At 43.3% G+C, this 27401-nt stretch overlaps 1 protein-coding gene across 1 annotated transcript in view; it reads left to right on the forward strand.

Moving 5' to 3' along the window:
• Nucleotides 1-27100, forward strand: part of wnt4 (wingless-type MMTV integration site family, member 4) — a 40696-nt gene extending 13596 nt beyond the window's left edge. The window contains exons 3-5 of the mRNA XM_055659050.1: nucleotides 15374-15505; nucleotides 17987-18129; nucleotides 23246-27100. Of these exons, the coding sequence (XP_055515025.1) occupies nucleotides 15374-15505; nucleotides 17987-18129; nucleotides 23246-23713 (743 nt within the window). The 3' untranslated portion in view covers nucleotides 23714-27100. The remainder of the gene's footprint in view (nucleotides 1-15373; nucleotides 15506-17986; nucleotides 18130-23245) is intronic.
• The last annotated feature ends 301 nt before the right edge of the window (nucleotides 27101-27401 follow it).

The raw sequence follows: 27401 nt of genomic DNA on the forward strand, positions 1-27401 counted from the left end.
ATTTACTGCTCTGTCAGCCGACCTTAAGCTGGGCTTTTACTTTGTAGCTCAAATGCCTTGCAATGGAAATAGAATGTGAATGTATCCCAAACTCTGGTGCAGGAACATAGAACAATGGAATGTACAGCACAGGGACAGGCCCTTCAGCCCACAATGTCTGTGCCAAAACTGATCTCATCCATATCCCTATATATCCACGTGCCTGTCTAAAAGCCTCTGAATGCCACTGTCATATCAATCTCCACTAACACTCCTAGCAGCGCATTCCAGGCGCCCACCACCATCTGTGTAAAAATAATTGATCTGCATGTCTCCGTTAAACCGCCCCTTTCACCATAAAACTGTGCCTCCTAGGAGTCCCTTGAAACCAAATCTTGAACTTTTTCACTTGGCCTGAACATAAATGGCAATAGCAAAGGAAATGTTACTCTGTTGGTCCCATTGAAATAGTTCCCACTGACCTGAAACTCAACTGGGGCAGCCTCATAAATACAATGACCACAGGACAGGTCAAAGGCTGTGCATCACCACATCCAAACCATCAAATGGCCAAGTCAGTAAATACAGAGATAGATTCTTGATTAGTATGGGTGTCAGGGGTTATGGAGAGAAGGCAGGAGAAGGCCATTAAGATAGGGAGAGATAGATCAGCCATGATTGAATGGTGGAGCAGCCTTTTGGGCCAAATGGCCTAATTCTGCTCCTATCACATGAATTTATAAGGTCAGGATTGTGATGGAATATTGTCCACTTGTTTGGGTAAGCGGCAATAATAACCTCAACTACTAGAGATATGGGACAAACGCAGGCAGGTGGGACTAGTAGATGGGGTATGTTGATCGGTGTGGGATAGTGGGACAAGGGCCTGATTAGCTGCTGTGTGAAACCCTGAAGTAATGAAGCAAAGAATTGTCACCCGAACCATTCACTCGCCCCCATCAGTGACGCACCCCCAGTGGCAAGGTGTGCCGTCTACACCCAGTATATCCCCACACAACCTCACACACATTTTATTGGGAAGATTTGGGAGAGCCTTTATCATCCAGAAGCGTTATCGCATTAAGTGTATGGGAATACTGAATACTTAATCATGGAGTGTCTTTCCGCTGACTGGATAGCGCGCAACTAAAGCATGTTATTGTGCCTCAGTACACATGACAATAAACTAAACTAAATGTCCACTAAATACTGCGGTCTTAGTTTCCCCACCCGTTCCTTCTCTCCACAGATGCTGCCTGACCCGCTGAGTTACTCCAGCTTTTACTGTCTACCCTCCCTGCACACTAGGGACACTTTACGGGGGTCAATTGCCCCGTCTAGGTGACCCAACCTACTTGAAGCACAAAGGGCTTGGAGCCTGTGTGGGGGGCGGGCAGCTGTGGCGAGAAGGTGAACAGCGGGGGCTGTAGCAGCGAGTGAGTGAGTGAGTGAGAGGCAGCGGCTGGCCATCAGTGTGGGGATGGGTGGATTAGAGCGACCTCCGGTGTCACCGCTCAGCGCTGCAAGGTGACGACTGCTCCCTGCTCCCTGCTCCCTCCCTCTCCCTGCTCCCTCCCTCACTCACTCCCTCACTCACTCCCTCACTCCCCGCAATGGCCCGGACAACCACCCTGCCATCCTCCACCGCTTCCGTCAATGGAGCTCCGCCAAATACTGACTCTTAAACACAACACTCCCAGGCAGCATGTGCAGCGAGGAACTGCAGACACTGGTTTACATCGAGGATAGACAGAGAGTGCTGGAGTAACTCAGCGGGTCAGGCAGCCTCTGTGGAGAGAAGGGATAGGTGATGTTCCCGGTCCAGACCATTCTTCAGTCTCCACCCGAAACTTCACCTATCCATGTTTTCCACAGACGCTGCCTGACCCGCTGAGTTACTCCAGCACTCTGTGAAACGTCACCTATCCATGTTCCCCACAGATGCTGCCTGACCCGCTGAGTTACTCCAGCACTCTGTGAAATGTCACCTATCCATGTTCTCCACAGATGCTGCCTGACCCACTGAGTTACTCCAGCACTCTGTGAAACGTCACCTATCCATGTTCTCCACAGATGCTGCCTGACCCACTCAGTTATGGTGCAGCAGCATCTATGGAGCTAAGGAAATAGGCAACGTTTCGGGCCGAAATCCTTCTGGAAATAGGCAACGTTTTGGGCCGAAACCCTTATGGGTTTCGGCCCGAAACGTTGCCTATTTCCTTAGCTCCATAGATGCTGCCTGACCCACTGAGTTACTCCAGCACTCTGTGAAACGTCACCTATCCATGTTCTCCACAGATGCTGCCTGACCCGCTGAGTTACTCCAGCACTCTGTGAAACATCACCTATTCCTTCTATCCAGAGATGTTGCCTGTCCAGTCAGGACTTTGTGCCCGTCATGTTTAGTTTAGAGGTACAGCACGGAAACAGGCCCTTCGGCCCATTGAGTCCATGCTGACCAGCGATCACCCGTCCACAATAGTTCCACGTTCACCCACTCACTCCCTGCACATTAGGGGCAATTTACAGAAGCCAATAAGCCAAAATATGTCACATACCCTCACAGGTTGAATTCCTGCAAGATGGAATTTAATTTGTGTTAAATGTGTGAAGTCTGTGCAACTGGAGAAATGTGAGGCACAAGGAACTGCAGATGCTGGGCCCTTGAGCAAAACACAAAGTGCTGGAGGAACTCGGCGGGTCAGGCAGCATCTGTGGAGGGAACGGACAGGCAGTGTTTTGGGTCGGGACACTTCTTCAGGCTGATAAGAGGTTGGTTAGTGGCGGTAAGGGCTTGTACTTCTCTGACATCCACAGATCAATGGTCATCTGTAGTACCACTCCCAGTACTTCCACATTAACTCCACGTTGAGACTCCGTGATTTAAAGCCTATTTCCTTAGAAGGCTTAGGAAGTTTGGCATGTCCCCAACAACTCTCACCAACTGCTACAGATGTGCTGTAGAAAGCAGTTTACCGCAATGCATCGCAGCTTGGTTTGGGAACAGCTCCATCCAAGACCGCAAGAAACTGCAGAGAATAATGGGCGCAGCCCAGACCATCACACAAACCAACTTCCCCTCCATTGACTCCATCTACACCTCACGCTGCCTCGGCAAGGCCAGCAGCATCATCAAGGACCAGTCGCACCCTGGCCACTCCATGTTCTCCCCTCTCCCATCGGGACAAAAGGTACAGGAGTGTGAAAACGCACACCTCCAGATTCAGGGACAGTTTCTTCCCAGCTGTTATCAGACAACTGAACCATCCTACCACAACTAGAGAGCAGGTCCAGACTTTCCATCGACCTCATTGGTGACCCTCGGTTTCTGAGTGGTGGCGCCATCAGGTGTGGCTGCCTCGCCTGCAGCTGTCTGTCCTTTCATTCTTTTTGTTATTTTTAGTCTGTTTTAGTTTGTTTTTGGAGGCCTTAGCCTTTTTTATGTGGGGGTAGGGGGAAACTGTTTTCTCAGTCACTTCCTGGTCGAGGATGCGACTATTCTCCGAGCCATATCTTCGCCCCCCCCCCCTCCTCGCGGCCTAACGCCTGGATTGGCGCGGCCTTTCCTGCCGGAGACCGGCAGAGCCTCAGCTTCAGCAGCAGCGCGGCACTGGATTCCATGGCGGAGCGAGCGATGCCTTACTGGGGTCGCTGTGAGTGCTGGGACTGCCGACTTTGAACATGGTGGAGCTGTGGTCAGCGGAGCTTCCAGCCACGGGCGTCGCTGACGGGCGTCGCTGACTTCCAGCCACGGGCGGCGCTGACTTCCAGCCGCGGGCGGCGCTGACTTTGAAATCGCGGAGCCCTGGGATCTCTCGCCAAGGTCGCCAGTGTTGAATCTCCGCCCAGCTCGGTCTGTGGACTTCTGAAGCCGCGGTCTCCGGTAGGAAGCGGCTGATTCGGAGGCTCCGGGCCGCTGAGAGTGTTCTTCCGTTCGTGGGCCTGAAATATCGGGCTCGTGGTCGGCGACTGTGGAGGCCTCAATAGGCCCCGACCACAGGTGGACAGAGGAAGAGGGCTGAACTTTGGTGCCTTCCCTCACAGTGGGAAACATTGATTCCGCTGTGGGGGGATGATTTTTATGTTTTATGTTAAATTCTATAGTGTTGTGTTTATCTTATTTGTGTGCTTCAAATTTCACCGCACCAATTGGTGTATGTGACAATAAATGTCCTTTGTTCTTTGTCTTTGATTAGTTTCACTGGCTTCATCTTGCATTAAACGTCATTCACATTATCCCCTTTATCCTGTATCTGTACACTGTGGACAGCTCGATTGTAATCATGACCGTCAACAGGTCAGCATGCAACAAAAGCTTTTCACTGTACCTCAGTACACCTGACAATCAGTTTCAGTTTCAGTGTAGTTTATAGGTACAGTGAAAAGCTTTTGTTGCGTGCTATCTAGTCAGCAGAAAGGCAATACATGATTACAACCGATCCATTTGCAGTGAATCATTGTTGAAGTAAGAAATATTGTTGTCAGAGTAGAGATTTAAGCGATGTAATTCTGCTTGTCGACCTACAACTGTGGCTAGCGTGCAAGTAGTCGCTGGGTTGGCAGCAGGGCTTCTGAAACTAAACTCAAACTAATAAAGAGACCAGAATCTTGAAGATAGACACAAAATGCTGGAGTAACTCAGTGGGACAGGCAGCATCTCTAGATAGGAGTAATGGGTGATGTTTCGGATCGAGACCCTTCTTCAGACTGAGGAGACTTCTATCCCAGTCACCCATTCCTTCTCTCCACAGATGCTGCCTGTCCTGCTGACTTACTCCAGAATTTTGTGTCTACGGTGTTTCCTCTTCCTACAGATTTCACCGTTTTAATCACCTATTTATCCTATCTTTCCCTCTGCTCCCAGCAGAGTAATTCTCATGTGTCTAATTTCACAGTGTAAATAGTCTTTCATCACAGACACTGTTCCAGTAAACCTAGCCTGCATTCTTTCTTTAGACCTTGATATGTGCAATGCCCAGAAATGACCATAATCTTCCACTGGCAGGCAAACCAATATTCTACATGGTTTTAGCATAATGTTGTTGTTCTTTCTGCACTTATACTTCTGCCAACAGATGTGTGATACTTTTAATTAATATTTCAGATTACCACTGATACTTCCACTACATCATCCACCCACTAAGATCGGACAGATGAAATTAGTTTATTTACAATTTAAGGGCACACTTAACTGCAAAACAAAAGTCACACAACCTCTATTAAGACGTCCCCAGAATCCTAACATTGCTGTGCAACATTAGAACAAAAATGAAGGGGAAGGGAACACTTGCTCTTTGTTTTTAGAACAGCTTGGCCTATTTTGGCACCAGCCAGACCTCTCGAATGCCAAACCCAGGTAACTGGGCACTGTTTGACTTCATAAATGGCATTCAATTGGATTGCATTTTTTAACTAAAATATTTATATCAAAATATTCCTATATTACACCAGTGACTGTACTTCAAAAGTACCTCATCAGTTGAAAAGAGTTTTGCAATGACTTGAAAGCTTGTCTAAAGGTTGCTAAATACATTTGTTGTTGTAGAAAATCTCTTATTGCCATGATGTGAATGAGATGTTGAGTAGCTGCCACTAGATTTTCAACCATAATCCTCCATTAAACATAAATATGATAGCATTTATAAAAATATTCATTCCCATTCCTTTGGACAATTAGAGACGCAGGGTACTAGAATGTCGGCCCATTCAACCACACCACCACTGTCCTCCCTTCTACATTCATTCTATCATCCACCACTTGATCCACAACCTTTTATGAAACATAGAAACATAGAAATTCTATTAAATCCACTTTCGCCACACTTTAAGACAGTGCATTTCATATCATAAGTTCATAAGTCATAGGAGCAGAAGTAGGTCATTCAGCTCATTAAGACTATTCCGTATCATTGCAACTAGAGTCTTTCATTTCTCATGTTACTGCTGGTAATTTTGCTAACAACCTGCCGACTAAATGTGTTTCCTCTTGTGTCTGATGACGTCTCGACTCGAAACGTCACCTATTCCTTTTCTCCAGAGATACTGTCCGACCTGCTGAGTTACTCCAGCATTTTGTGTCTATCTTTGGTGTTTCCTCTTCTTACTGTTTCTCTTTTACTCAAAATAGGTGCAGGAGTAGGCCATTCAGCCCTTCGAGCCAACACCAACATTCAATATGATCATGGCTGATCATCCAAATCAGTATCCCGTTCCTGCTTTCTCCCCATATCCTTTGATTCCATTAGCCCTAAGAGCTAAATCTAACTCTCTCTTGAAAACATCCAGTGAATTGGTCTACACTGCCTTCTGTGGTGACATTGCAATATGGGAGAGTGGGCAGAGAAGAAGCAAATGGAATATAGTGCAGCAAACTGTGGAGTCATGCATTTTGGTCATAGGAATAAAAGCCTTAGACTATTTTCTCAATGGGGTGAAAATCCAGAAATCAGAGGTGGAGTGCTGGAGCAGGATTGACAAAAAGTTATTTCCAAGTCGAATAGGTAGTAATGCTAGCATTTATTTCAAGAGAGATAGAATAAATAAACAGGGATGTAATGCTGATGGTCAGGCAGCATTTGGAGTGTTGTGAGCAATTTTGGGCACCATATCTGAGGAAGGATGTGCTGGCTCTGGACAGGGTCCAGAGGAGGTTTACAAGAACGATCCCAGGAATGAGTGGGTTAACATATGATGAGCGTTTGACGGCACTGGGCCTGTACTCGCTGGAGTTTAAAAGGATGAGTGGGTACCTCATTGAAACTTACTGAATAGTGAAAGGCTTGGATAGAGTGGATGCGGAGAGGGTGTTTCCACTAGGAGAGTCTAGGACCGGAGGTCATAGCCTCAGAATTAAAGGTCATTAAATCCCCAGGGCATGGTGGTCTGCATCCCAGGGTACTCAAGGAGGTGGCTCTAGAAATCGTGGACGCATTGGTGATCATTTTCCAATGTTCTATAGATTCTAGATCAGTTCCTGTGGATTGGAGGGTAGCTAATGTTATCCCACTTTTCAAGAAAGGAGGGAGAGAGAATACAGGAAATTATAGACCAGTTAGCCCGACATCAGGGGTGGGGAAAACGCTGGAGTTGATTATCAAAGATGTAATAGCGGCACATTTGGATAGCAGTAACAGGATTGGTCCAAGGCAGCATAGATTTACGAAGGGGAAATCATGCTTGACACATTTTTTGAGGATGTAACAAGAAAAATGGACAAGGGAGAGCCAGTGGACATAGTGTACCTGGACTTTCAGATAGTCTTTGATAAGGTTCCACATAGGAGATTATTGAGCACAATTAGAGCACATGGTATTGGGGGTAGGGTATTGACATGGATAGAGAAGTGGTTGGCAGACCGGAAACAAAGAGTCGGGATTAACGGGTCCCTTTCAGAATGACAGGCAGTGACTAGTGGGGTACCGCAAGGCTCGGTGCTGGGACCACAGCTATTTACAATATACATCAATGATTTAGATGAAGGAATTAAAAGTAACATTAGCAAATTTGCAGATGACACAAAGCTGGGTGGCAGTGTGAACTGTGAGGAGGATGCTATGAGGATGCAGGGTGACTTGGACAGGTTGGGGGAGTGGGCAGATGCATGGCAGATGAGGTATAATGTGGGTAAATGTGAGGTAATCCCCTTTGGAGGCAAGAACAGGAAGGCAGATTATTATCTGAATGGTGTCAGGTTAGGCAAAGGGGAAGTACAACGAGTCCTGGGTGTCCTAGTACATCAGTCACTGAAAGTAAGCATGCAGGTACAGCAGGCAGTGAAGAAAGCTAATGGCATGCTGGCCTTCTTAACGAGAGGATTTGAGTATAGGAGCAAAGAGGTCCTACTGCAGTTGTACAGGGCCCCGGTGAGACCACACCTGGAGTATTGTGTGCAGTTTTGGTCTCCTAATTTGAGGAAGGACATTCTTGCTATTGAGGGAGTGCAGCAGAGGTTCACCAGGTTAATTCCCGGGTTGGCGGGACTGTCAAATGATGAAAGAATGGAGCAACTGGGTTTGTATACTCTGGAATTTAGATGGATGAGAGGTGATATTATAGAAACATATAAAAGTATTAAGGGACTGGACACGCTAGATGCAGGAAACATGTTCCCGATGTTGGGGGAGTCCAGAACCAGGGGCCTCAGTTTAAGAATAAGGGGTAGGCCATTTAGAACTGAGATGAAGAAAAACTTTTTCATACAGTTATGAATTTGTGCAATTCTCTGCCTCAGAAGGCAGTGGAGAGTTAGATAAAGCTCTTAAGGCTAGCAGAATCAAGGGGTATGGGAGAAGGCAGGAACAGGGTCCTGATTGTGGATGATCAGCCATGATCACATTGAATGATGGTGCTGGCTCGAAGGGCCGAATGGCCTACTCCTGCACCTATTGTCTATGTATCTATGAAATGAGGATGAATGTTTTTAGTCAGAGGGTGGAATTCATTGTGGAGGCCGTCAATGGATATTTTTAAGGCAGAGATAGACAGATTCTTAATTTTTAAGGGTGTCAAGGGTTATAAGGATAAGGCAGGAGAATGGAGTTAAGGAGGAGAGATACATCAGCCATGATTGAATGGCGGAGTGGACTTGATGGGCTGAATGGCCTAATTCTGCTCCCATCACTTATGAACTTATGTCAAAGTGATTCAAGTGTCCATTTGGACACTTCTTAGACGCTGATGATGACCCAGCTTTAACCACGATCTCAGGCTATAGAAGTTATTATGGGACACTAATCATTCACTGTCATTTTACAGAATGAATTATAAAACCACCTGCAGGCATTTCATGTTATCTCAATGTCACAATCTCCTGACATAAGTACCCACGTTAGCAAGCTTTTAGTGAGTCATTTTCATTACAGTATTCATTCATTTGTTTGAACTTCACATTATTGGCCCTCAATACTTGTGTTGGCTTTCTGAAAGAGATTTCAACGAACTTTTAGTCTCCTGCCGTCTCTAAATATACAAACTTTCCTTGCCATATTTCATGCATATTCGTTTTAAAAAGCTGTCATGGATTTTCACCATTATTATTGTATATTCTCTGTCAATAATACACTGTACCCCTCCACTTCTGTCATTCTGAAGAAGGGTCCAGACCCGAAATGTCATCTATCCATGTTCTCCACAGATGCTGCCTGACCCGCTGAGTTATGGTGCAGCAGCATCTATGGAGCAAAGAAAATAGGCAACGTTTCGGGCCGAAATCCTTCTGGAAATAGGCAAAGTTTTGGGCCGAAACCCAGAAGGGTTTCAGCCCGAAACGTTGTCTATTTCCTTAGCTCCATAGATGCTGCTGCACCCGCTGAGTTACTCCAGCACTCTGTGAAACGTCACCTATCCATGTTCTCCACAGATGCTGCCCGACCCACTGAGTTACTCCAGCACTCTGTGAAACGTCACCATATAATAACCATATAACCATATAACAATTACAGCACGGAAACAGGCCATCTCGGCCCTACAAGTCCATGCCGAACCAATTTTTTTCCCCTTAGTCCCACCTGCCTGCACTCATACCATAACCCTCCATTCCCTTCTCATCCATATGCCTATCCAATTTATTTTTAAATGATACCAATGAACCTGCCTCCACCACTTCCACTGGGAGCTCATTCCACACCGCTACCACTCTCTGCGTAAAGAAGTTCCCCCTCATATTACCCCTAAACTTCTGTCCCTTAATTCCCTATCCCTGTCACCTATCCCTGTTCTCCACAGATGCTGCCTGACCCGCTGAGTTACTCCAGCACGGTATTCTATCCTTCCTTCATTCTTTTGGTGATGAGCTGAAGATTTTTCAATCTAGATACCACACAATAACATGTAACTAAATCGGGTTCCAGCACGTAAGGAGATGGCCTCATTCCTGGCTTCAGGAAGTACCTTCTTCAAGGGAACAAATACAACAGCAGCAAATAGCCATGTTACAGTCATACAGCATGGAAACAGGCCCTTCGGCCCAACTTGCCCACACCAGCCAACATGTCCCATCTACACTAGTCTCACCTGCTGTGAGAGGGCATGGGGGTTCAACTTTAAGCATCCCTCTTCGAGTCAACAGAATCATTTATGTGCAATTTTCCTTGAGTTCAGGGAGGCGTGGATTAGGGTTAGGATTAGGGTTAGGGTTAGGCCTAACCCTCTAAATAAAAGATAAAGAATGCATCAGTCACATGCACAGGTGTTGAAAGAGGTTGAGAACGAGATGGGATGTTTTAACCACATGGCTTTAAGGTGGCGTCATCGTAACCTTGGCTGGTCCCCTCTGGATATTCATTCCTCTCCAGTTGTACAGATGATCCTTACATCATCCCACCCAAATGAGCAACTTACCCAAACGCCTGGTCATTGCTACTACTGTGCATCATTTTTGATTTGTCTCTGTTCAATCTTTGTAGATCCACAACTTCCATTCTTTCCAGCATCCTAGATGGCTGACTCAGACATATGACACATTCTGGTGCTCACGTGCATCTCCAATCTATTGGACACTGGTGTCAGGAGAAGGGATCACTGCTGAGGTTCCCCAATCTCTACAAAGTGCTTTTCTTCACCAGACTAGCTGTATTGGAGTGATGAATAAAACTGTGACTGTTCTATTTCCCTCTGCAGCTTGGGGCGCTGAGCACATATGTAACATCCCTCACAATTAAGCTAACTAAGTGCAGATTGATATACCCTGATATGTACAACACCTGGCAGGGAATTTACCAGCCAAACCATTGAGGGTTCTTATTCATATCTAACTGAATAATAACAGTCATAGTGGCAAATTGTGCTGTAATTTATATTCACAGTACCCACTTAACAGTAGAGTTCTTACTTCCTGTCTCATATTTCCAAATGCTAATTTGTTAATTAGTTGTATATGCGACACTTTTTCACTTCATTAATCATCATCTAGACTAGCCACTCTAAATCCACTCTGCAAACTCATATTGCTGGCAAAAAAAGAATATTTTAACACTATTACTTTTGTGCACCGCACTTCATTTACGCTTTAAATTTATCCCCATCACTGAAAGAATATTTCTAAGTACCACAGAATGATGCAGTGGGAGCACACTTGCTTTGAATCTGGCGTAAGCAGATAGATGAATGAGCATTGCTTTTGTCGGCTAGCATTTAGGGTGCTGTGTAAAATGAGGTTTGATTTTCAGATCCTAGAAAGTATGAAGATGTTCACATTCAACACTAATTCAGTCCATGGGCTAATCATATCCAGAGGTGTTAGAGTGAGTGTTGTACATGGAAGAATGGCACATTTATTGCAAATGGGAGCCAGGTACATTTCGGGGTCAGGGTGGAGGCAGTTTTGTTCAGTATATAATTGACCCGAGAGTCTCGATATTTCTGTGGGTGCTTGAAATGAAATAGGAACAAAAGTTCCCAATAAAAAAAGGTGTGATGGAAAATGTAACAGCTCAGTTACTGTGGCTGTCATGTAAGAAATTACTTCAATTAACGTTTCACTTGAGTTGAAAAAATAAGGCAAATCCTGAAGAAATGTATCTTTGCTTTAGCAGACACCCCCGAGAACTTTCTCTAATAATACTCAAAGTCCCATTATTGCTGAAGTCTGTACTGGTCTATCATGGAGTGGATTTCTGGCTGCTGTGTGTTCTCCAGGGACCACAGAAGGTCTACTCGGGGCAGAGAAGGCATACCACTTTGCTGGTCTTTGTACGGTTTTCATTCAGTTAATTAATCTGACAACATGTTTGTTGACATCCAGTAGTGAGGTCTGTGCCTCTGACTAGTTGCTGCCCACGTTTGTTGACATCCAGTAGTGAGGTCTGTGCCTCTGACTAGCTGCTGTCCATCCCAGTGCTGCCCATCAGTAAGGCGTGTTTTGGTGGAGCTCTGAACAGTCAGAAGTAACAGAGACATCTCCTTCACATTCCTGCTCATTTTGCTGAGGTTTAGAGTCATACAGTGTGGAAACAGGCCCTTCAGCCCAACTTGCCCACACCAGCCAACATATCCCAGCTACACTAGTCCCAGCTGCCTGCGTTTGGTCCATATCGCTCCAAACCTGTCCTAACCATGCAGCTGTCTACCATTGGATAGTCCCTGCCTGAACTATCTTGTTCCATACACCCACCACCATCTGTGTGGAAAGGTTTCCCCTCAGATTCCTATTGAATCTTTTCAACCTAAACCTATGTCCTCTGGTCCACAATCTGGTCCTACTCTGGGCAAGAGAGTCTGTGCATCTACCCGATCTATTCCTCTCATGGTTTTATACACCTCTATAAAATCGCCCCTCATCCTCCACGCTCCAAGGAATAGAGTCCCAGCCTACTCGACCTGTAGCTCACACCCTCTAGTCCTGGCAGCATCATCATCAATCTTCTCTGTACCCTTTCCATCTTGACAGCATCTTTCCTTTAACATGGTGTCCAGAACTGAACACAATACTCTAAATGCAGCCTCGCAAACATCTTATATAACTGCAACATGACCTCATAACTTTTATACTCAATACGCTGACTGATGAAGGCCAATGTGCCAAAAGGCTTTTTGACCACCTTATCTACCTGCAGCTCCACCTTCAATGAACCATGTACCTGCATTCCTAGATCCCTCTGCTCTATAATACTCTCCAGAGCCCTACCATTCATTCACTGTGCAGATCAGGCAACTTAAATATTCTATCAACAACTAGGGAGCAGTCCTGAGCTACTATCTACCTCATCCGAGACCCTCAGTCTACCTCCAATCAGACCTTACTGGACTTTTATCATGTATCTGTACACTGCGGACATTGTTGGCTGGTGTGGGCAAGTCGATTGTAATCATGTATTGTCTTTCCGCTGACTGGTTAGCGCGCAACAAAAGCTTTTCACTGTACCTCGGTACACGGGACAATAAACTAAACTGATACAAATACCTTGATTGAGAATGGCCAGTTTAGCAATGGAAATAAATGACGGCAATAAATGAAACAAATTTCAAGAGAGAGCGAGAGAGATAACCACGAGAGAAAACATTGGTGGCAGGGGTTGAATTCCACATTGAAAAGGAGCATTGAAAAGTTGCCTCATATTCCTGTTATACATTATTATTCGTAACATTGCTGTGTTTTATTTTCTTCTGGAACAAGAGAAATGGTTATATCTGTAACAGTGTATTGCTCTGGTTAAAAATCACAAGTATTAACTGAGTGAGGCCACAGACCAATGTTAAAAAGAGATACATTCCCTCTGGGAATAAATAATACTTTTTGTTGGAAAAAGCTTTAATTACAATGGAGCAATCCAACTGGTGCATCCAATTGGCCATACATCATGTTGGAGAGTTTGTAGAATATAGTTTACATGCTGAAATATTTAAAAGGGCTCATCATTGTAAGATCTTTGTTCCTGATATGAAGCTCTTGAAAAACATAGAGGTTAAAAACTCTCACCCACTGATCTGGCTCTGAAATGAAGGCGTTGACCTCAGCTCTGATGGTCATCCAACTGCTCTAGTTGGCTTCAGCAGCTCTGGGTGTGAGAAGGGAAAATGAGCCAGGATTTCCACTGAGCCTTGGTGGGAAATTTGTGTGTGTACGGATTTCACACGAGGGCAGGGTTGGTGACAACCTACATGCCCACTCCTCCCAGGCCTACAATGATTACAAGGCAAAGGAAGCTCTTTGAACCCAGCAAACCCAGCCCTTATCAGAGGGAAGGAAAGGAAATATCAGGATTAAAATAAATCTATTTGCAATGTTCAAAGCAGATAAACAGTCTGAAATTTGATAATAAGAAACATCAGTTCTGGTTTAATAAGATTACAGTTCTGTTATTAGCATGGAACTGGTTCGTTCTTAGCTATCATCTCGTGGCTTAATCAGCTCCACGTTCTTACTCACCAGCCATTAAGTAACATGATCTGAAACAGTGGTGATCTTTGTTGGCCCCTCAGTTACCGATCAGTAAAAGAGTCGATGGCTTTATTTATAGGGTTCGTTTTGCAGTCGGTTATGGTCTTCGACCAGTTTGGAGGGAATCGGGTGGCAGGGGGTTAGAGGGGATGTTGGGGGAGGGAGTGAGGCTGGGGTCATTGAAGCCATCACAACATCAGGAGAACTCTGAATAATTCTGCTTTCTAAACAGGGTCGATATAAATAGTTGCAAGCAAACACTAGACAATTAACTTTGAATCTTATGGGCAAGATAAGATTGTGTAGAAGTGGAATCCACTCATAGCTTTTAAAACAGCTTTTAAAACAGGTCTGAAGTAACATTATTTCCTGCAGCAGTCTTGTATGATGAGTCTCAGATTTTGAGTGGAGTTTTAAAGTTCCCATCACATGTATTATATTGTGTCAATTATGCATCCAAAACCACCTTGCCTTAATACAAATAAATAGACCACTAGAACTGAGAAAAAAATATTATTTAACAACAAGATAGCTCTCAAACAGTGTGTGTAAATGTCAGAAACAAGGACAACAATTTCTGTAGATACAACAGTTCTAGCAGTGACTGTGGAGAGAGAACTAAAAGTAAGGTGATCCATCGACTGGAAAAGGTAGCAAGCAGGTGTGTTTTAAATTGCAGAGGAGGTGAGGATGAATAGTCTATTCATTGTGGAGGCTTTTGGAAGTAGAAGGCGGGGACATTGGGAACCTTGTGCTTGTTTTGACTGGGTTGAAGTGGAGGGAAGAGGGGGATGTCGTCAAGAGATCTGTCCAACAAGGAAGAGGGAAATCAAGATTAAAGGGTAAAAAGAGACATCTCAGAAACACTGGTGTGGGACGGATTATCATCGGAACAGATAGTCATAGGTTTCAGGAGCAGAATTAGGCCATTCGGCCCATCAAGTCTACTCTGCCATTCAATCATGGCTGATCTATCTCTCCCTCTCTCAACCCCATTCCCCTGCCTTCTCCCCATAACTCCTGACACCTGTACTAAACAAGAATCTATCTATCTCTGCCTTAAAAATATATATTGGCTTGGCCTCCACAGCCGTCTGTGGCGATTAATTTCACAGATTCATCACCCACTGACTAAAGAAAATCCTCCTCTTCTCCTTTCTAAAGGTACGTCTTTTATTCTGAGGGAAAGTTTAGTTCTAGACTCTCCCACTAATGGAAACATCCTCTCCACATCCACTCCATCCAGGCCTTTCACTATTCAAATATAATAGAGATGGGGAAATTGGGTGAATTTCCCATTAAATGGCAGGACCTATACACTTAGCTTGCTCCTAAATGGAAATCTAACTGGACATCGTGCACCAGCATAAATTTACGACACTTCTGGGGTGACTATGAAACAGAAGCCAGTCGTGTTATTTAGTTCTGCCTATGTTTCTCCGCTCTGTGCAGGCACTGCTACATCCTGTGTGTGTCTACAATGCAGTTAAATAACCAGTGTCATATGTTTGAACGCAGGAACAAGAGAAGCAGCCTTTGTGTATGCAATCTCCTCCGCTGGAGTGGCCTTTGCAGTTACTCGTGCCTGTAGCAGCGGAGAGCTGGAGAAGTGTGGGTGTGATCGGACAGTCCATGGAGTGAGCCCTGATGGTAATTCCAAACATGTTGCTTCACGTGGGGACCTGGCTGGGTAGAGACACTACACACCTTTCACCTGTAAACACCTGTGTTCTGAACTGGGGAAATTGACTTTATTCCTTGGAGCGCAGGGGGGTGAGGGGTGATCTTATAGAGGTGCAAAAATCATGAGAGGAATAGATCAGGTAGACGCCCAGAGTCTCTTGCTTAGAGTAAGGGAATCAAGAATCAAAGGGCATTAGTTTAAGGTAAAGGGGGAAAGATTTAATAGGAATCTGAAGAGTAACGTTTTCACACAAAAGGTGGTGGGTGTATGGAACGAGCAGCCAGAGGAGGTAGTTACGGCAAGGACTATCGCAATATTTAAAAGTAATTAGATAGGTACGTGGATAGGATAGGTTATGGGCCAAAAGCAGGCAAGTGGGACTAGTGTAGATGGGACATGTTGGTTGGTGTGGAGTAGTTGGGACAAAGGGCTTGTTTCCACATTCTATGACTCTATAACTATGACTGGAGAAGGGGAGGGTCGCATTTGTTTTTAAAAGTCGGCTACAAAATAAGTTTCACCGGTTTCAATCCAGGTGCTCATTTCAAATTACTTATAATCAGGAAAAATTTCACAGGTCTAACAGCAGTTGTGGATTTTCTGTGTTGAATTTAAGATTTCCAGCATCTGTCGTATTTTGTTTTGTGATCATAATCTGGTATTGATTGAGGCAGTGGAATGGCTGGTATGAACAAAATCACGCATAGTACAGCCTTTCCTCAGGTTGGAGCGAGACCAGTTGTTAGAAGCAAGGGTTTGGAACAACTCATTTTCTAACTTTTGGGCTGGCCAAGTATTTGATGACGATACTCAGAGCATGAGAGAGAAAACAGTCCATTTTCCAATGCTAATATTCATCGTGAATGAACACCCAGGAAAATTCCCTTCCTTGTGTTTTATCATCATAGAAGTATTTTGTGTTTGAAACAGGTAGAGGAAGGAATAATGCATGACTCACAGTAAACACCAAGGTATATTCCCCCTCTTTCCAACCCCAAAGTCTCTGAGATGCAACTTTCTTCCATTGTCACTCCCCACTTAGGAGTCTGAGTATTTACCATGCATTTGGGACATTATTAAATGCTTGAAGTGGGAGGTTCAAACATATCCTCTTCCTCTCATTCCTCCATGCCCTATGAATGTACGGGACAACTCACCAGCTATGTTTTATAAGACCAGCTTACTCCTAGAAATCATGAGCAACTGTAACTTGAAACAACTGCTTTAGACTAAAATCAGTACTTTCTGCCTGTTGTAGGGATGAACAAGCCATTTAATGCAAGTACAAACATCTTGCGGTATTTGTGAAAATGTGTATTTGATTGGCGTCTCTTTTGTATATTACAATTATCCAAAAATGTGCAGTTTTGATCGTGTTTTTTTTTCCCAGAGAGTGGTATTAATCTATCGGGTTTAATTCAGGTCAGCTGCTTGGAGTCTGTTCAGAGAGATAGTTAGGCTAGACGGCTAAGGATGGTGAGGGGAAAGAAGTAAATGTTTATCACTTAAAACCCAAGTCAAAGTCAGGATGAGGGGCAGCTCGTGGACCGTCTGATTAAAACCAGCAGCTGAAGTAAACTCCAGGCATGCTATAAATCTACTTAGTTGATTAAGCAAATAAAAACATTCCCTCTTGCAAATGGAGAGCTATTAAAAAAAAGTTAAAGGAACCAAATAAAATGTATGATTGTTTTTTGCTTTGCTGAAGTTGTGTGAAAAGGCAATTGATCAGTAACTTGACTCCTCGGTACATCAGGAACCAGGAAGTGTAAACATGGCTGTTCATTTTGTTGTGCATGCTGTAAAAAGGAAATTAAACAAACGTCACTGCAGCATTTTGAAACAGGCGGCTATCTATGGGAGTCTGCCGTTTACCGTCACTGTTAGGGAATTGATTTTATTTGGCTTCAAGGCCACGATGAGAATATCACAATGTACGATTTGAACCATTTTCCACTGTGCAGTAAGGACAGGAGTAGTGATGAGAGGGGTGGAGGGAAGGATTTTTGTGGAGGATACTTAGCTACAATTTACATTTTGTTCCAAAGCTTGTTCCTTGAGAACTCAGTGAGGAATTTCCAACTGTTTTTCTCAAGGTGGCTAGTTTTAGTTTATATTCCCTTTGCACCCCACATGGCAACATAACCAGGACTTCAGAGAATGGCACGAGGTTAAAAAGTCTTTTGGATGGGGAGAACTTGATAAACTTGGAGGAATTCTGGTATGTCATGTATACTGCACAACGTATCAATGTTCTCATGAACTGAAAATCTGGAAAACATTGATCATAAAAATTAATGTGAAACTATTAATTAGCCAATCTGAGAAAGAATATATTGTGACTCCTTTTTTCCTTGCATAACTCAGCCTTGAAAATATCTGGATTACTCTCAATGAATTAGATGAACTTTCATTCCAATTATTTTTTGTATTACTATTGTACGTAGGTTTTCAATGGTCGGGCTGTTCTGATAACATCGCTTATGGCGTGGCCTTTTCCCAGTCTTTTGTGGATGTACGGGAGCGAAGTAAAGGCGCTTCTTCCAGCAGGCCACTGATGAACCTGCACAACAATGAGGCAGGAAGGAAGGTACGTGATCTACCATCCCAAACCCCCAACTCCAACGCAAATACCAACAAGCTTCAACTTTGCCACTTTAGCGGGTCAGACAGCATCTCTGGAGAAAAGCAATAGGTGACGTTTCAGGTCAAGACCCTTCTTCAGATTAGACATCCGTCACTTTATTGAATTAATTATTCTTTTTCTATTAGTTTCGTACTCTTCCACTCTTTTCGTACTTCCCACTATAATTTCATCCTTCATGTATCTTGTTGTGTTTTATGACTGTTGACGGACCAATGTCCCTCCTGGGTTAAATAAAGTTCTATTGGATCGTATTGACTTTGGGAAAATATAGATAATTTTCAGGAAAATAAGGATGATAATGGCTGGCTGATTAATACTGTGGTATTAAGTTGCCAATTTCTGACAATAGTTATTAGTTAGAGTAATAACGAAGCTCCAACTTGTAATCCTTAAGACTAAGACATTTTCGTAGATCAAGGCATAATTGCTTAACCTTGCATAAATTACATGATTTTCAACCATATGCCTGAGATGTGGAGCAGCAGGAGCTAAACGTGTTAGAGGAATATTGTGGCGTTGGAGATTCATCCTCAATTTAATTTGAGTAAATTGTTTCTTCTATTCCCCTTCCCTTCCCCCCCCCCCCCCCCCCCCTGCTTTCAACATGCCCAGCTCTTGGTCCCCCACCCCCCCCCCCCCCCCCCTGCTTCAACATTCCCGCCTCTTGGTAGTGCAAGTTATTGTTTAGTTTATTATTTAGTCTATCATTGTCACGTTTAAGAGGTTCAATGAAAAGCTTTTTTGTTGCATGCTATCCAGTCAAAGAAAAGACTATATAAGATTACAATTGAGCAGTCCACAGTGCATAGATACAGGATAAAGAGAATGACATTTAGAGCAAGATAAAGCCCAGTAAGGCCTGATTAAAGATAATTCGAGGGTCTCCAATGAGGTAGGTGGTAGCTCACGACCACTTTCTAGTTGGTGATAGGATAGAAACATAGAAAATAGGTGCAGGAGTAGGCCATTCGGCCCTTCGAGCCTGCACCGCCATTTAATATGATCATGGCTGATCATCCAACTCAGTATCCTGTTCCTGCCTTCTCTCCATACCCCCTGATCCCTTTAGCCACAAGGGCCACATCTAACTCCCTCTTAAATATAGCCAATGAACTGGCCTCAACTACCTTCTGCGGCAGAGAATTCCACAGATTCACCACTCTCTGTGTGAAAAAAGTTTTCCTCATCTCGGTCCTAAAAGATTTCCCCCTTATCCTTAAACTGTGACCCCTTGTCCTGGACTTCCCCAACATCGGGAACAATCTTCCGGCATCTAGCCTGTCTAACCCCTTAAGAATTTTGTAAGTTTCTATAAGATCCCCCCTCAATCTTCTAAATTCTAGCGAGTACAAACCGAGTCTATCCAGTCTTTCTTCATATGAAAGTCCTGACATCCCAGGAATCAGTCTTGTGAACCTTCTCTGTACTCCCTCTATGGCAAGAATGTCTTTCCTCAGATTAGGAGACCAAAACTGTACGCAAAACTGGTTGAGTTGCCTGGCAGCAGCTGGGAAGAAACTGACTCTGAATCTGGAGGTGTGCGTATTCAAACTTCTGTACTTCTTGCCTGATGCCAGAGGGAGAATGGAAGTGACCGGGGTGAGACTGGTCCATGATTATGTTGCTGGCCTCGCTGAGGCAGAGTGAAGTGTAGATGGAGTCAATGGAAGGGAGGTTGGTTGTGTGGGCTACGTCAACAACTCTGCAATTTCTTGCGGTCTTGGATGGAGCTGTTCTCAGATATTGATGAGATATTTCTGTTTTAAAAATCAGGAGAAGCATGCCTGTGTTTTTTCTCTCTCCTCATCTAAATGCATGGAGACTAGTGATGGAATGCAAGATGCTAATGCAAGCCCAGGACATTTATTGCTGGATAAGCTTGCTGAGGTATTGGGCTCTGTTTTAATAGAAAGGCTTTCACTCAAGGCATGAATACTGAGGTAACCTCCCCCACATTACCTTCTCCCATCTCCTAAAGCAAGACTAATGGTGGAATCACAACGACATGATTGTACATGATGGCCCTTGGTCACATATTGGAGAGGAGGTGCATCTAAATTATGATTATAACATAATTGTGGAATTTTGACCTATAATCTACAGACAAAGTCATAATATCTAGTGTTATGTAGTCTGCTTCCATTACTTCAATGTCACATAGCTCAAATTATCTAACCATTACGACACCAAATTCTCACTTTGCTGTGTTGTTTACATAGTTCTGTTGGAACTGTTGAATCATTCAATATTTCCAGTACAAACAACGGCTGAATTACTAAATGTAGACAACATTCTAAATCAGTGGAGTAATCGGATATCATTTAATTTTTATTATCCAAGAAATTCTGTAAACAATGTGTTGATTGCCTAATATTTAGTTGCATTATCACTCTTCAAAATGTTGATCGCTGGTTTAATATTTGCTGATATTATTCGTGTGATGTTTATTATGTTAAAATAAGATATTTTTTGACAAAATATGATTCTGCCTCAACGCCTTTGTTTCAACGAGGTACTTCACATTTTCAACTTTGAGTTTTGTTTTCAAGCAATCTTTGTTTTAGATAAGCGTTATAGAGTAATAGCTTCAGACAACATGGAGACAAACTCTGAGGCCACACTGCCCGAGACTAAATCCTCGTCCACACTACCCTATCCACACTAATCTCATTTCATTCGCCCCAAATCTCTTTCAACCTCCCTTGCACCTCACCATCCCCCACCCACCTTCACTCAGATTCTACAGTTCATCTACGTACTAGGGGCAACTTTCAGTGGTCAATTGCAAGATTAATGATCATCTTGAATAAGAAGTTACTGTGATATCGCCACACATTCATTGTGACTGACCCCCCCCACCCCCCAAATGAAATATGACAGTCAGTTCAAGTGTAGTCTTTTCCCAATTTGATTTAACCTGCAGAACATCTGGTACAAAGATGACCTTCTGCTGAATCAACGATTCACAAGGGCCTGCATGACAGAACTGTAGGACACATTTTTTAGTTTAGTCCAGTTCAGTTTTATTATTTCACTCCATAGATGCTGCTGCACCCGCTGAGTTTCTCCAGCAATTATGTGTACCTTCAGTTTTATTATTGTCCCGTGTACCAAGGTATAGTGAGAAGCTTTTTGTTGCGTGCCATCCAGTCAGCGGAACAAATATACATGATTACAGTCCAGTGTATGGATACAGGATACAGGGTGAGATCAACTCAGATGTCATGTTCATCACATTTCCAGATGTATTGCTGTTCCAAACAGGGATGAGAAGATTTCCCAGCTATCTTTCAATGCAGTTCCAAACAGTATCCGTACCTGAAATAAGGAAAACTCCCTCTGTGGCCACAGATAAAAAAGTTCTTCTCATCTCGGTTTTAAAGGATTTCCCCCTTATCCTTAAGCTGTGACCCCTTGTCCTGAACTTCCCTAACATCGGGAACAATCTTCCTGCATCTAGCCTGTCCAACCCCTTAAGAATTTTGTAGTGGAGATGTGACTATATCTCCATGGGAGTGGGGAAAGCTAGGGCATGGGACAAGTGTAAGTACAGGGAGGATTGGTATCTTGAGGGTCAACATGAGTAATTGGTGGCAGGATCCTGATCTTTCCAACCTGATCACCCCCTTTCCAAGCTGGCGTCCATCCCAGGCGCCTATCATGCTCGCCACAGATCCGCAATCACACATTACAATCGCTCCAAACTCTTAAATCTCTACTCCTACATTTCTTTACCTTGCACAAAACGTTGTTGACTTATCATGTATCTGTACAATGTAAACGGCTTGATTGTAATCATGTATTGTCTTCCTGCTGACAGGTTAGCACGCAACAAAAGCTTTTCACTGTACCTCGGTACACGGGACAATAAACTAAACTGAATTGAACTGGTGATCAGCTGCTGAGGGTTGATGGTGAGGACATTCAGTTCTCGTTGAGGTGATGCTGAGATGGCAGCTGGGCCAAAGTAAGATGAGCCCCCTAATACAGACCCTATGAGGGGAATTCTTAAATTAAAGGCACTTACCCACAGGAGATTCCAAATGACGTGCCATGGTTCAGACCTGATCACACAGGCCCCATTAAGTATTACCAAAACAAGCTTCATAATCATAATTAAAGCTACCTTATGCTTGAGTGTCCACTGACACACATTACGGAATTTGCTATAAGCAGTGTTCTGAACGTATGCAATGGCATTCAGACACTGGACACCACTGTCACATCTAGGTGCTTCTGTGCATAAGCACATCAGATACAAGGAAGGTGAAGCAATTTCACTGCTTTTTGTTTTTAAGCACAAGGCACTGGTATCCAATTGGATTTGGCCATCAATTTCTTGATAAAATTAAACTGTGGTACATGTACTAAAGTATTATGGACCAAGATTGAAATGCCATTTCTCTTCATCATCCCCAGTAGGTTCCCCATGGTCCCCTACTATTTTTATTCACAATTTACTGCTTCCTCCAAGTCTCATTCAGTCATTCCCTTTCCTTCTGAATGCTACACACTTTGTTCCCTTACTCTCTCCATACTCTCTGACTTCCCCCATGGTAACTACATTGATTCCAAAGAATCCCCTCTCAACTCGATTGCAAAGTTTCTCCTTACTTGGTAAGTCCTTCCCAGAGCTGCACCCACTATCCAAGTCGTTCCCCCGCTCTGATTATTTCATTTCACTTATGTCCTTCAGAACATGCTAACATTTGTAAGAACAGCCAGAGAACTTATTTCCCACCTTATGTCAAGTTTGGAAAAGTCCATGATTGAAAACACATTTCGAGTTGGTATCGTGTAAACGTTCCCCGACAGCAGAATGTGCAAAGAATTAAGTAGCATTAAAAACTCCCCATCAAAGAGACACCATCTCTTCAAGGATGCAGCTGTTTCCAGACTCGGTCATGGTTCTGCTGTTCAAACAAACAACTAAAGCCTGATCTGTTCAAAATCAACTGTGACACATTAACAATATTGTATGCTGTACCACATCAAGCACTGAAAATGTTTAGCCTCAGTTATTTTTCTACAATGTCTAACTACACATTCCTCTTTTCAGGCCATTTTGAACAACATGAGGGTGGAATGTAAATGTCACGGAGTTTCTGGATCGTGTGAAGTGAAGACTTGCTGGAAAGCCATGCCTCCGTTCAGGAAAGTGGGCAATGTGCTTAAGGAGAAGTTTGATGGAGCCACAGAAGTCGAACAGAGGAAAATCGGTTCCACAAAAGTCTTAGTCCCCAAGAATTCACAGTTTAAGCCGCACACAGATGAGGACCTTGTGTATCTCGACTCAAGCCCAGATTTCTGTGACCATGACCTTAAGAACGGGGTTCTCGGGACCTCTGGACGTCAGTGCAATAAGACGTCCAAGGCAATTGACGGTTGTGAGCTCATGTGTTGTGGTCGTAGCTTCAACACAGAGGAGGTGGAGATTGTGGAAAGATGCAGTTGTAAATTCCACTGGTGCTGTTTTGTCAAGTGTAAGCAGTGCCGCAAAGTGGTGGAGATGCATACATGCCGGTGATGATCAGCCCAGGCAAACCCAGCTCGATGCCCGCTAACACGGGGACTAGAACACTACAGCGATTCCAAGAAGACAGATAGAGAGAAAACATTATTTAAACAGTCCCAACGGATCCTTGTTTTATTATTTTTATTTATTGCTGACTAACAAAGATCTGGAGGTATTTCCCCATCGACTGTTTGTCCTCCGGTTGAACATACCTCTCTGTTACTGATGCTGCTTAAGTGGAACAAGGGGGCAGAATATGGTCTGGTTTGACATTGGTATATTGCACAGACTGGTTCTGGTATGGATACCTCTACAGTTCTATAGTGCTCTCTTTAGTTAGGGCATATCTGGCATAGAACTCGTCAATACCTCTCCAAATCTCCATTGCAGCCTTCCGTTCTCTGATCGTACACTTTGCCAGCAGTGCCTCTCATTGATCGCCCAGCATAACCTGATTCAAACGGAAACCCTTCCATTTATTCACCATCCTATCAATTGTCAACCATTAAAGAAAGACATCTCTCTGAGCTGCAGCGGTCTCCAGATTACTCAGAATATCATTACCTCCAAATCGTATACATTCCAAACTCTATGTGCATGTAAGCTTTTATATGGTCCTTAAAGCTTGCAGTGACTGGCATATCATGACTTCCCCCACAATACGAGTGCGTGTGTGTGTGTGATTTTTTTTCTTGTAACAGAGAAGACAGCACTATACCATCATTAAATAATTTAGATGGTACCAATTGTAACATAATGTATAGGGATGTTGAAACAGTAAAAGACCAAATACAGAGAAAATACCCTTTATGTGCTGAATATGCACGCTGGGCAGACTAACAGAATGTATTATAACAGTGTTCTGAATACTGCAGTTACAAAAGAGACTACATCAAGAAGAAATGAATCCTAGAAGATTCTATCTGAAATACTGCTTCTAGTATAATGTACCGCACAGTCCAGTTTAGCCTGTACAATGATCCTAGTGTTCATGTAATGTTGATCATGTTATCTGGACAGAAACTTGTGCTACAGATGTTAAAGATCTAGAATCCTAATTTGAATGTTTGCAGTTGTTCTTGTGCTGGAGTTACATTCTTTTTGTGTTGTATATACATGCACATCACGACAGACCAGCAAGAGACTAACATCTAAAGGGACTCAATGATGCCAGGAATTAGTATCAATTTAGTCCAGGTTAAGTTCTGACAGGAATTTGTAAAATGCGAAGATAGACACAAAAAGCTGGAGTAACTCAGCAGGACAGGCAGCATCTCTGGAGAGAAGGAATGGGTGACGGTTCAAGTTGAGACCCTTCTTTAAATGCGTTGGGTAACCGCTAACCAAGTTGTTGGTGGGCATAGCACTTGGCCCAAAACTGCCCTCATCTGACACATAACAAAATTGGATATTTCATTTCATGAAAACCACAGGTGGCTAATTCGAGATGAAAACCCCTAGTGCTTGATGCTGATGCTGAATAATGAAAGTAGTAAATGTGCTCCATTCCTCATTAATATACTTGTTGTAGATGATGTTGTGGGGGACACGCTGATAAAATCATCAAAGTTCCGATTTTGATGCTGCTGCCTTGAACTATATTTTTTTTGCCCAAGATACTGGAACATTATTTTGTCGTGTATAGACTACGCTATTATGTTAATCATATATCGGCTCACCTCACATTTCAAATGTTATTTCACAGTAAGAGTGGGAGATGCAATTTTGCACGTGATCATTAAATGAACAGCCATCCTTCAGCAGCAGCAAGGAGGAAGAACCAATCAATGCAGGCAAATACAAAACCCTGACTATTGTAAAGAAAAATTCCATTCATCACGTGGTCTAACACCTGCGCAATTGGATTTGGATTTCATTGCAGAATCTGGAGAACACAGGAACAGTTGTGGCAAGTGTTATTATAGACTCATACAGCATGGAAGTTGAATAACCTCTGTCTCTTTCGAGGAAGCTGAGCTAGTTTCACTTGGAGAAGAGAAACCTTTGAGGGGCCTTCTTTGACATTTTCACACTTTCGCACTGACAATTTGCCCTGCGATCAAAACGCTGATGCTGCAAAATTATTAGCTTTGGTACATAACTTTACAGCAACACAAATACAGGCAATACAAATTAAAAATCAGAAAGTTAGGAATATCAAGTGGAATCACTTTATTAAAAGACTAATAAAGTTGTGGAATAATTTACCATGAAAGGCTGCTGAATCCAGCCTGGCAGTATATAAAAGTTTGAAGGCAATTAGATGAAGTTATGGATTACTGAAATAAATGGCCTCTTTCCTGTTCCTAAGAATGTTTTTCTCCTATATGCCCCACCCCATAATTTTCGCTTCTGCCTGCCTTGTCCATTAAGGGACCCACCACTACACAAGACACCCCTTCTTCCTGCCCAAGTGTTCATTAGTCGGATCCACATATTATTTTGCAAAACAGCTCCTGTGCTGTTAGTTTAGCAGGTTGCTAGGAGTCATGATGAGACCTCATGGCAAAGATATCTTACATGGTACCAACTGGTTACATAGAATATTTTTGCCAACATAGCTCTGTAAACCATCTTTAACCTAATCATAAACAATGGAGTACTAAATGAAATACGCCACAATACTCAGAAGGGAAAAAACCTCTATATTTATATAAGAATAGTTGTTATCAAATGGACACTAAACTTGGCCTTATTGGCAATAAGGTGAAGGTTAAAATTAGGCTTGGTTCTCCCACCTACTTGCTTTCCAATTGAATACATGAAAGATGGCCAGGTAGGACAGGGTCAGGCCCCAATGTTACGCCCTCCATCTCCCAAATCAACAAATGTCATCGTGCATATGAAGTGTCTTTAATAAACCAAGACATTAGGGCAGGTACCAAAGACAAGGAGCAGCTATGATACTTTACTCCAAAATCGGTCAGTATTTCTCGGAGAGATGGTAGGGAGATAAACAGAACAGATTCTAATTCTGAAGGATGATGGACACACCAGCACAAATGTTAGACATCGTGTTGGCTTGTGCAAAGACTGCAAAGAGCAGAGATGTATTGGCATGGTGGGGACTAGGGAGGAGGTTGGCAAGTGGTGATTGTTGTAACCCTGCAGCAATGCGACAGAACATCAAAGGACTGTTTTTCTGCCTACAATTGGGAGCCTGGAACCTCTACTGGGAGGCGAGAGAGAAAACTGAACAGAACTTGTAGTAGTAATAGTTCTGTTCTGCTATGAATAGACCAATGAAACACTGGAAAAAAAGTTGAAAATAGATTTGTATAGGAATGCCAGTGTAATCTAAATGTACAAATCCTAATATATTTGTTTAGACAGATTCTATGTGATTTTCAGTCTACCACATTCTTAATACAGAATGAATAAATGTGATATTTGCACTCCCTTATGAAATCAGCCTTATTCAGATGCATCTATGTTATACACAATGAATATAAAGTATTACCAGCTCCTGGTATTTTGAGGTCCCAGTGCCGAACAAAAAAAATAAAGCACTAATTGCATTAATGTTTGACAAGCAAATTATCAGGTATGTTACTTCCTTGTATCATTCAAATAAAATTAGTATAAGTGCAGTTGGAGTTATGTGGTGCAATGTTACTATGGATGGAAAGTGAGACATATGAAGACATCATCAGTGTACCTTTCTCTGTACCTGTAACTACAGCTTGATTGATAGCTCACT

This window comes from Leucoraja erinacea, chromosome 30, assembly GCF_028641065.1.
Source record: "Leucoraja erinacea ecotype New England chromosome 30, Leri_hhj_1, whole genome shotgun sequence".
Classification (NCBI taxonomy): Eukaryota; Metazoa; Chordata; class Chondrichthyes; order Rajiformes; family Rajidae; genus Leucoraja; species Leucoraja erinaceus.